General features: G+C 39.9%; 1 protein-coding gene and 1 long non-coding RNA gene across 2 annotated transcripts; both read right to left on the reverse strand.

The window, feature by feature from the left end:
* Nucleotides 1–47: 47 nt before the first annotated feature.
* On the reverse strand, nucleotides 48–645 carry LOC134439275 (V-set domain-containing T-cell activation inhibitor 1-like). Its single transcript, XM_063189177.1, has one exon. The coding sequence runs from the start codon at nucleotides 643–645 to the stop codon at nucleotides 199–201; it is 447 nt and encodes a 148-aa protein (XP_063045247.1). The 3' UTR covers nucleotides 48–198.
* A 4762-nt stretch (nucleotides 646–5407) lies between these two features.
* LOC134438408 (uncharacterized) lies at nucleotides 5408–6777 on the reverse strand. The gene is made up of 3 exons (XR_010032571.1): nucleotides 6692–6777; nucleotides 5667–5759; nucleotides 5408–5505 (listed from the first exon to the last, which is right to left on the reverse strand). It is a non-coding gene; the product is annotated as an uncharacterized LOC134438408 (long non-coding RNA).
* Nucleotides 6778–12286: the final 5509 nt, after the last annotated feature.

Genomic DNA, 12286 nt, shown 5'->3' on the forward strand with positions numbered 1-12286 from the left:
ATATGAAACTGAATAGCATAGTAGCCTTCCCTGATAATAGTCTCTTTTACTAGCCAATGCCCTTGGACTAACGGAAATTCTGCAGAAAACACTGAATACAGTAATCTCATTCTACTTCTATACTAAGGCACCAGGGGACCCAATGTGTTTGTGGTTACGCCGCTACATACTGATCCATTGTTGACTTCAAACGTGGCGTTACCCACTTCCTGGCAGTACCCAGCAATGTGGTGGGGGAGATGAATCAAAGAACTTACCTACTTTCAATACGTCAACTTTCACTTCCTCTGCCTCGTGTTCAGTGAAAACCTTGCAGCTGTAAACTCCAATGTCCTCTTCTGACACGTTCTTGAGAAGTATTGAGAAATTTCCCTTGGCCATTTCCACAGGGAAGAAGGCCACTCGTCCCCTGTATGCTCGATCCTGTGACTCTGGTCTCTCCTCTCCCTCCTGGAAGAGGTGCAGCAGGGCACCAGAGTCTGCTCTTCTCCACTCCACCTCCAGCTCCTCCAGAGGCAGGGGGGATTCAGCAGCACAGGGCAGCAGGACAGACCCTCCCAGCTGGGCAACAAGAGGACCAGAAAGACCCTGCAGTTGGAAGCCTGAGAACCAAAGACAATGCTGGGTAATAGAGGCAGAAGCCATTTTGTTCAAATACAGTATGTTGATAGTCATTAGGACTCCATTGGATGTCTACACAAACAAGTCACCTTCTGCAGCAATCACCAAAACTACCAGCAAGCCCACAAGGCATATCATTCTCTTCAGACAGGTTCAGCTTTGCTCTCTTCACGACATTGCACATGGCATCCAATCAGGCAGTGGACAGTCCTGTATAAATAGCAACATATATAGATACAGTATCTACCTGGACAGTATTGTAGATACTACTGCATGATACAGTTACATCAGTTACAATCTGAACACAAATACAAACTACTTCCAGTATTTTCAGGACGTTGAAAAAAGAAATATCTCAATGTACCTTACATTACTGTAGCTAGAGAGAATTTGTTTATGGCTTTACAGGTTCACATAAATGAAATGTAACTGACTAAAGCAAATTAGTGTATTCATTTCTTTACACTGTATAAAATAGGCTACTTTCATATTAACACATACTATAGGCTACTACAACTACCTTAAATGAACTCATACTACATACAGCACTGTTTAGGAGTTACATGTTAAAAGATACATGGATTTAAGATGAAGGAGATGTATGATATAATCATAGCCTTTTAAGACATAAATTACATAAAAATCTATACTGCAATCTACTTCAAATGTCTACTTACCACATGAGTTCTTCTCAGATGTCTAATGTGTTCACTCACAACACACAATGACTACTACCTCATCTGGACACAGCTCAGGAACAGGAAGATCCAGTTGGGTGAGGACTTCCCATAATGCAGTTTACTATGCAGGCAGTCATGGCCTGATGGTTGGTAGGAAGTCAGTCTTGGAATCAGGAGGTTGTACGTTTGAATAACATAACATCCATGGACAAAGTGTCCATCAGCAGCACACCTAACCCCACATGGCTCCAGACAGTGACTGTAACCAATATCTTGTAATAATTGTGAGCTAGTTTCAGATAAGGGTACTGGTACATGTGATGTAGGCTATTCATGTGACCGTTATCCATTGGCTGGTTGGTCTGGAGAGGGGAAGTGCATGATTGACTACTGATACTGCATACAGGTATACTGCATCAGGCAAATATTCCAAGTGAGATTCTCTGTTTGTGCTGACACTTCAACTGTAGAATTAAATATTGTTACATATTGTTGTAAATATTAAATACTGTTTATTTATAGGTATTTCTATTCAGAGCAATCTTGGATAAGCCTGCCAAAAAGCCTCTTTTTAATACTAGATGGAAATGTTTTGGAGAAGATGGAAAGGTCAGTAGCTTGTACGTTGTATATGGATGTCCTCTCAGGGCCACTGACCCCTTTTACTGGGCCCAGGGAAGAACCATCTGAAAGGACCCCCTTCTACATACAATGTAATGAGGACCCAATTCTAGCCCCACCCCTGTGCCTGGGACAACTGACACATTTTTCCACCCCCTATCGGCGAAATGTGTGCTCTTATGCACTAATCATAAATGAAAGAAAACAGAAGAAGAGATGTTGGTATTGTCTGGGGCTGGAATCAGATACAGAAACTGTAAAAAACTGTTTTTCAAATATTGTATTATTATTTATTGTATTATTATACAAGATGATGGTGTACAGTGAAGCAAAAATGTATTTTATTCATCACATGCTCATGCAATTTGTACAGAACAGAACAAATCAGAATGGAAAATAGCATACAAATACAAAGCTATTATACAGTCCTAGAACACAGAGGTGTTATGACCCATAAAAATAATACTTACTTTAAGTAGAGATGTTTTGTATTTGGCCTCATGCCGACCAGAACAGGAGTCATGTACCAAAGTTGTTTCCTAGGCAAATTACTATTACAAATACTCATACATTTATAGCGGTAGAAAATACTTTAGTATTTAGGTAAATAATATTTAAGTATTTTCTTCAAATTTGTAAATGGCCTTGCAACAAAGTACTCTGTGCAGTTTTGGATAAGTGAGGTCACAGTTCAGATTTTATGTTGTGACCAAGAATAGCGCAAGTGTAACGGAGGCCAAATAGCAGAGTGCGGCGTGGAACGTTAGGAAACCTCCCTCCCGAAGCCTTAATACAGTGCGGTAGCGTTTGGCTATCAGACTTGCCCGTTAGCTCAGCAGTCCTGTACTGTGCCTCCCATTAACGTAACGAGGTGTTGATGAGATGGTGAGTTCGCGGCCCCAAGGGGGACGAACTGCGCAGGAACACCTCGGTCACATGTGGTGCTGTTGACCCGGGATGGGAGTGAGGTTTAGTGGGGAGAGTGTAACGGATGCCAACTAGCAAAGTGTGGCGTGGAACATGTCAGGAACACTAGAAATGGGACCCAAAAGCAGAGAGAAATCTGGTGCCGAGTGCTGATTTATTAAGTGACATGCAAGAGATCCCAAGTAACACAAAAATCCTCTTCACAGGGCAAAAGTATTGCAACTCCAAAAGGCAAAAACTATAAGATCCAGTCAACTGTGCATGGAAAAAGTCCAACAAAATCTTCTAAGCAAAGTATCAAATGTCCAAAAAAAAGTCTTCATCAATTGTCCAACAAAAAAAATCTTCAAGTGCTTCATTAAATGTCCAACAAAAATCTCCAAAGCAGTTCTTCAAAGTTCAACAGAAATCTTCTTAGCAAAAACAGGTAAACAGTACAAGGGTCTCAGAGAGGAATAACTCACAGAGTGTTGCAGGTCACGGTTTAAATAAGGTAAGAAGGGGGAACCAGAACCAATAGAGGGGCAGAGAGACAACAAGGTCAAACGATCACAGGTGAATCACAGACAATGGCACAGAGTTCAGGTAAGCAAAAGGCTGGTAAGTATCAAAAATGTCCAGCGGATGGAGACAAAGGGGCTAGCAGGCTGGGGCCCTTACAGAATGTTATTAAAACTCCCTCCCGAAGACTCAATACAGTGTGGTAGCGTTGGGTTATCGGACCTGCCCTTTAGCTCAGCGGTCACGTACTGTGCCTTCCATTGGCAAACCGATGCGTTGAGGCGGTGAGTTTGCTGCCCCGAGGGGGGCGAACTACGCGGGAACACCTCCGTCACACATACCCATATGCCCATACATTCATATCTGTAGCATGATCTGCCACATACAGTACATAAACATGCAGTGCATGGTGATTGCCACTTATGGCATCATTGCTGTCTCACTATCCCTATAGCAGAGTGTTGCTTACTACTCAGTTAAGGACCACTGCTCTCACACATAGTCTACCCTAAAACACAATCAGGATTGTGGCTGGAGTACCTGTTTCACAGCTACTAAGTTATACATGGAAGTTGGAATCATAATACATCTCCCATCACAATTCCAACAAACCCATACAGTATCTCCCTGAGAATTACACAGTGCAAAATGCTATGACCAAAAACAAAGAAACAAACGAACAAACAAACAAATAAAAAAACAAATAAAAATGTGAAGGTCTGTGGCAAAATAAAAAATGCACTCTGCTGATAATAATTTTTACATAAAAATTCAGCTCAAAAAGTTCATAACTGCAACCTCACACATAAAGCTATTGTATTTAGACTAGTGGCATTTGCATCACTGACTTGACTTGACTTGACTATCAAAATACAAGGAAACTTGAGTGGACATTTCCAGATGCTGAATGTCTTTGTGTATGACATTTACAAATGATCCACTTTGACTCCTCATTCAAAGCTTTCATGAGATTTGTGGGTTTTGAGCCACCATCTCATATTGCTGCTGACGAGATTCCTGCAGGTTACAAGTACAAACATGAGAAATATCAATTCCACTAAATCCTGAGTATGCTGATGGGCTGTAATTAAATGCATCACATACCTGAGGTGTGTGCTCTCTGCCTTGTCTGTAATGAAAAATGTCAAAATCCAAAGAGATGTCATTATGAATGCAGCATTAATATAGAAGAAATCTTCACATTAAATGCAGTAATATATTTGGAATTAAGTTGGCAGAATAAATAGTAACACAGTCTCAACCACAACACAACACTAATCTCAACCACAAGGATTTCAGGAATAAATTATGATTTTTAATAGAATCAATCAATTGTGCAGATGGGATTGCTGTTGATCCCATTCACTATTTGCTGAAAAAGCTGAACTACATCATAACAGCACTGCTATGACATTGGCCATTACCATTTTGGTGATATGTTTATAACATTGACTTTGCACGAAAAATTTAAATAAATGATAAAACACAGCAGCATACTGTATTCATCAGAACTAAAAAATAATAATAACACGGAAAATATGGGAAATTAAAACATTAATGTTGTGAATGTGTTGAATGCTCAAATCATTATGCATTAGTTACTATGTTAGACACTGCATTTGTGAAATATTCAATTAACAGTATATATGTAAATCTTGCTTACCTGAACTTCTTCCCTTTATGAATGAAGTGAAGAAATCCATGTCAATGGATTGGAAAAGCACAGGAAAAAAAGAATAAAATCAAAGCACGGATTACATTCATTATACATTATTTTCAAGATCTTATATATTTCATTTCACTGCTCATATGCCAATGATTTATGTAGGCTGCAGTGTAACAAAGCATTCCAAAACTTTCAGTGGTATTAAGTATGCATTCAGTGTAAGTGCATGCAATACATTTTGTTAAATTTGTAATATTTTCAGAAACAGATTTACAAAGTAAATATATATTAATTCAGATTGCATTCACCATAGAGTACTATGGTACATATTAAATCTTTCTTAAAAATTCAGCATAAGATAATATATTTAAGATCATTATGAGCACTTACAAATACAGTAGAGTGTCAATGATATCCAGCATATGACGAAAACACTTTCAGTCAGGAACAGAACTACTCGTAGGTCAGTAATGTTGCGTTGTCCAGTCACTACAACATATGATTAAATGACACACACACAAACACTTAATACATAATAAGTGTATATCTATACAGATTCAGATATCAAGTATGGACAATAGTATGGAATAAGCCATCTGAAAATCTGAATTATTTAGATAATTGAAAAGTCTGTCTGTAAAAATACTTACTTGACTTATAAATCAATTCAGTCATCAGGGCAATGGAATTCACTACACTCGGTCCAGAGGCACCAAGCATGTACACAACTGCATGTGGCACTTCTGTGATGGGAAATAAAATACCAAGAGTGAAGGCGTAACAGCAGGCAAACATTTCAACCATTGTACGGGAACCGGTTTCCTCAAAAGGTAGACTAAGCAATTACCTAAGGCCACACCAAAATCTGCCCTACATACCCCCCCCCCCACCCCACCCACATGTCTGTATTTTACCTAGGGCCACAAAATGGGTAAAACCGCCACTGCATGAGACAGATTACCAATGATTGCACTAAACACTGTTTCACCCATGTTTAAGTCATGCTATGTAGGTTGTTGTCAGCTGATGGTGCAAAGCATTTTGCATTCTGATCTAGTAAGCACCCATAGCTGAGATATAGCCTCAATGATAAAATGACTACAACAATCCTAGTAAAGTGCACAATTTTTATGCATACCTGGGTGAAAAATAATCCAATGATATTTACTAACTTTTAACTTCATTCATTAAACTTCATTCAAGTCATCGGAAAAGGTCTGGTGTCACCACAAATATAAAGTGCCACTCTGAGTCATGACTTTCCAAGTTTCCAGAAGTCGTACACCCACATTGTTTGTGAGTTGGTTCTTTTATTCTCAAGCTAAAGGTAGGGGTCAGGCAGGCGTTATCGAGAAACAGTTGCCTGCAAACACTGGGAGAGCCCATTCAAAGTGAATGGAAGCTCTCGCAGCATTCTAGGGCCGTATAATAATACAGGTGTAACAGACACTGTTCATGTAGGTACAGTACATTATGTACCACAGACAGTATACAGTGTTTTGCAGTGAATGCTACTGTTATCAATGGGACATTTATATATTGATTGAGACATGACCTCAAGGCAGAAAAGTGTGCTAAATCTCTTAGCTATGCTGCTTCCCACCTGATACATTTCAGTACAGACAAGTCAAGTGCATCTTCAAATGATCAATATTCACAGGGGGAAAACATTTACCTGGTGTGTTTATGGGATGTTCAAGAAAAGACAGAAATGTCAGTGAAAGCAGCAGCTCCACCACACTCATCAATCCACCACGATCTGTAGAAAAGAGTTTCAGCCCATATTTGCATTTTGACCAGGTAAATGTCACCACATAAGTGTCACGGTATTTGGTATAGCCACTGCTGTGTACTGTGATTTTTAGGACAAAGAGGATTGTAGAGGGGTGTTGATTGTATCCCAGGTCTGTGAGGAGTTATACATTGTATTGCATTGCATTGCACTTAGCTGATGCTTTTATTCAAAGTGACTTACAGTTATTTATGTATGACTTACAGTTATTTATAGTGATATGGCCTTAAACCTGATTACAGCCTGTGATGAATTCTCATACCAGGGGTTTCATGTCAAAACCTTGCTTACACACAAAAAAGCTATGTACACAACTTCTCACGCAAACATTTGGATGTAGAGCTACTAAGACTGACTTAACATACAAAAGTGCAGGTGCACTGAATTTCACATTTAAGTATATGTACCACGAGACTGTGCATGACAAGCCTGTCTACGCATGGATTGCTACTTATTATTTTTTTAGTGCATACTATGCATGTGTTTTTCCAACATGATCTCCAAAATTAGTACATGAGGCCCCAAGTCTGAGTTTACGTACACTGTTTGATAAACACTGTTGGGAAAGTTACTCAAAAACTGTAATGCACTACTTATTACACATTACTGCCATTTTAAAGTAATGCCTTACATTATAACATTACTTAAAAAAAAACTAAGGCATTACACTACTTTTGCATTACTTTTAGTTACTCTAGCCAAAATGACTGGAAACAAGGATTTGGCAATCTACAGTGCAAATCTATGAGGTGGCATGACTTTCACCTGCTATCCACAAGTCGTTTTGGAAGCTTGCAGACTGAAAACCAACATTTTCAGGAATTGTGTCTTACCCACATAGGACTCTCTTCATCATATTTTTACCCATTGATTTAAACGGGCCCTATTATCCTATTTAGGATGACTTTCATGGTTAATATTTTTGCTTTACTGTGTGTATTAGAGTTAATTTCCAATGACCACGCATTTTCATGACCATTCTGTTTATCATTGTGTCCATGTTCCCTACATCCCCTGTTAGAAACGCGGGAAGTGCAGAATTTAGTCTGTCAACGTTCTGAAATCTCGGCGTTTCATCAACCATTCTATTACTAATATTACGTCAGCGTGGCTAATTTTGAACTGAAATCCAACCCTGTAGCCTATGCATAAAGTTGAAAACCAAAGAGTTCACCCGGTGTTCACAATTAATCTGAAAAGGGTGAATCATCATCCCACCTTATTTTATTAAACGTTACTTTTGAGCGCCGCTTTGTCATTATCTGAAGCACATTGCCTGCGAGTCCGCCGTGCGTGTGGTGGACTCGGGCGTCAGTTTGATTTTAAAAGTGCTGTTGACAATTACCATGACAATTAGGCCTACCAAGGTTTGGAAAGTGCTGGGTTCAAACTAAGGCTATTACGTCCGGTTTCATGAAATAATAGGCATTCCATATAATGCGTAACGCGATGTGGCCATATTAAAATCTAAAAGCCATCTGCACTGTCTTGTTTATTTCTGATATCCTGTGCCATCTAACCTTGCATAGCCTACTGTAAAGTTGAAGTTGTCAGCCAAGTTTACTGTTCACAAACAGACAAATGTCGCGCTGTTCGTTAAGGTGGGACTCTAGATCTGCTGTTGACAGGTGGAAATTTGAAGACACAAAGAATATCCTCGGGGAGTCTTGAAAACAGATCACTTTTCCTTGTTAATTGCAAGTTAACCTTTACAAAATATCCAAGAAGCTAATCATCTGCGATTGCTGCACACAGTTCAAAGGATATTTATTCAGCGAAGTTGTGGATATTTCCACCTATTCTCCGCTCCAGCGGCAGCCCTTCTATGTTTGGCTGTCAAAGACGCAAACCGAAATTGAAAGAGTGCGCCCGCCCAGTTTAAGACGAAGTCGAACTCAAACCTATCATTTCAACGTCTGTCAGTGATATCGTGACATTTGTGATATGAACGCCGTGTTCAAATGTGTTCTGTGGTCTATCCCCCCTTCTTTGCAAGCAGCTAGGCTATGTCAGGCTGAGTACTGAGTGCACGCGTTGCTGTTGTCTGTTGTTCTTGTTTTCTCGTTGTGTAGGCCTAATACACAATGGCGATAGGATTCTTCATAAAAATACATTTCAGACCATGTATTTTCAGATGCATGGTTTCATTTTAGGAACTGCATTTCTATTCAGTCGCACCTGGATTGAAAATAGTGGGCATATGCCCATCTTGAGAATATGCAAACTTCATCTGGTTCGGTCATCCTGTCAGCCTGCCATTTGAAGAGACGAGGCGTGAAAGAGGAAGTTCAATGTTCTGCGTGGAACTTTAAAATCTCTGCGCGGACGTAGGCTATCCGATGCATTTGCTGATCTCGCGGTGATCCGCGAACATTGTATAAAGAAAACAAAATACCCACACACAATTTAGGTGAAAAAAATGTGTTGTAATGTGCGCGTTACTTGCATTGTAACGAGGACATATTACCGATTTCCCCCCCTGTAGTCCGTTACATTACTGCGTTACTCAAAAAAGTTATGCATTACAGTAATTAGTTACTTTTGTAATGCGTTACTGCCAACACTGTTGATAAACAATAACTCCAATTGATTCTTACTTTATGTATGCTACGCATTATATCAAAATCACTGTGGCTCTCTCAGGCCTAGAAAAAGTTCAAAAGTCAGTTTTAGCTTCTCCACATATTAGGTGCATACTTGTTATGTTTGAGTAAATTCTAAAGGAAAGGCCTCTGTACGTATTGCAAGGCACTATACTGTACATTGGGACCTACCTTCTGAATTTTCAAAGGCCACACTCAGAGGATATAAAATTCCAACATGGATATAAATCCACAAAGTGCTAACAGCCATCAAAAAGGGACCTAAAGAGTTAAGGGAAGAAACAGTGAGATCCTTCCTTGGTCGTTATGTTTACTAACTTGGTGCTTATGCATTTTTTCAACTCACACTGCTTAGCATTTTAAACAATCATCAGAGACCTTGTGTACTTACCTCTATGGTTGTTGATGGACCTTTTCAGACACCAGATATCGATTAGTAAATATATACCTATCACCAAGCCTGTTGACTGTAGTAGGACAAAGGCACCTAAAACATTAAAATATTAAATTAATCTTACATTTTCTTTTCAAGTACAGTACAATTAGGTTTGTATGATTTAACAACATTTGTTGTGGTCACAAAATATTGTAGCCATTCATTGTGTGAAGTAAAAGTTGTCTCCAGTTCTTCACTCCCAATCATAAAAAAAATCTACTGACTAAGCTAGCAGATGCCTGCCAGTTTGCCGAGTTTGAGACTGGGTCTGAAGGAACTGCAGAAACTAAGACTTCAGTACACTATGCTTGAAATGCAGATGTGTGCAAACATAACTTATAACTCCCAAAACAAGTCATAGAAATGTCTAAACCATCAGGGGTGTACACACACAGTAGTTATGGTTTCATCAATAAAGTTACTGTATCCTACTCGGTAACACTTTATTTTAACACATTGACTACCAAGGCACGTAAAAATATGTTTTTGCCTCCCATGTGTTGGCTCCTGAATCTACACATTCTAATGCAGTGTTTCCCAACCACTGTGCCGCAGCGTGAGAGATCGTCAAGTGTGCCGTGGAAAATTCTTGGGGATTTTTTTTTTTAGTGAATTCATCGTTATGATCAGCAAATAATGCCTATGTCATTTTCTAGTAGCCTAGTGTCTGCTGTTGACTGGCGTCCTAAGCATGAAATAATTCCTTATCACTAGGTGGCAGCAGGTAGCGAATTGCATTGATGTATCTTCAGTAGCCCTAACAAAAAACGTCCATCAGCTGCTAGTCAAAACAATCCTCCTGACGTGACTGATAGTTAACTTTGCTAGCGCTGTTTCTTCATTAATTAGGTCAGAAAACCAAAATCCTACCCTGAAACTTGTGTTTTGCTTACAAACTTACTGAAAAGTTAAACGAGTGAGGTGGTGGCATGATTGAGCACACAACGTATCCAATGTCTAATGTCCAGAGGAACGTTTCATCAGTCTCTTCCCGTCCAGCAGCATCTGGATGGTGGTGGTGCAGATGTGCCTGCTCATGTGACTATCTCGTCTCTCACGGCCCAGTCATGGTCCACTGGAGCGTTTCATTCTGATCCGTTGGCAACTACGGATTCAGGGGTGATTTCGAAGCTGAACCTTGAAATGCGCCACCACCACCCTGGCATTACACATCGTCGGACTAAATGCAACAACAGAGTCTCTCGTAAGTCGCCTGCTCGTTCTGTAAATGTGGACAATTTATGTAGTGTAAAACTTTCGGAGCCCTCTTCTAATCTTGGAGCTGCCACACTCTCGTCCTTTGCTCTTTTAAATGTTCGGTCCCTTAACAACAAAGGGCCATTTATTAATGATGCAATTACAGATATGGACTTGGACTTCATGTGTCTAACAGAAACTTGGCAACTTCCTCATGATTATATGTCGTTAAATGAAGCTGAACCTCCTGGCTATTCTTTTATTGATAAGCCCCGCCTTTCACGGCGCGGGGGAGGTCTGGCTTTAATACCTCGCTGTGCTTTTAATGTCATGTCTGTGCCCCTGCAGTTATTTACATCTTTTCAATGTCTTGCTGTAGGGTTTACTGGGAGCCAACCTTTACTCTTATTACTTGTCTATATACCCCCTAAGGCATCCTCTGTCTTTATAAGTGAATTTACGGAGCTGCTCTCTTATGTATGTCCCAAGTACTCCTCCATCCTGGTCTTGGGTGATTTAAATATTCATGCTCACTCTCATCATTGTAACTTTGCCATTCAATTTTTAAATGTTTTAAACTGCTTTGACTTTACCCAGCACGTACATTTCCCTACACTCTCTAAAGGTCACACACTGGATCTTGTGTGCTCCAGTGGTACACCACCATATAACATTGTGCCTAAAAACCTGTCTATCACTGATCACATAGCTGTTCCTTTCCATCTTGCTATCCCTGTTCCCCAGCACCATCGCCGCCCCCTTCGTTCCATCACATATCGTAATACTAAAAACATAAACATAACTGAGTTAACAGAGCTGTCAGTGCTACCGCTCAGTCTGTGCTCTGATGATCTTGTGTCATCATATAACTCTAACCTCTCCTCTACACTTGACAAACTTGCCCCCCTGAAAACGCGTGTTGTCTCCTTTTAATTCTGAGCTTAGGGAAATTAAGGCAGCTGGGCGTAGTCTTGAGCGTTTCAGTAAAAAGACTGGGCTTACTGTTCATAGGCTTGCTTTTAATGACCATGTCCAGGCATACAAAGAAGCCCTAAACAAGGCCAAGTCCTCGTATTACAGCTCTATTATTAACACAGGCCAGAGCAATCACAAAGCCCTCTTCTCCACTGTTAACAATATTCTCAAACCATCCAAACCTTTCCCACTTACCCCTTCAACTGATCTCTGCTGTGAATTCTTGAATTATTTTAATAACAAAATCAACACCATTTACATTCAACT

This window comes from Engraulis encrasicolus, chromosome 22 (assembly GCF_034702125.1).
Source record: "Engraulis encrasicolus isolate BLACKSEA-1 chromosome 22, IST_EnEncr_1.0, whole genome shotgun sequence".
Taxonomy (NCBI): domain Eukaryota; kingdom Metazoa; phylum Chordata; class Actinopteri; order Clupeiformes; family Engraulidae; genus Engraulis; species Engraulis encrasicolus.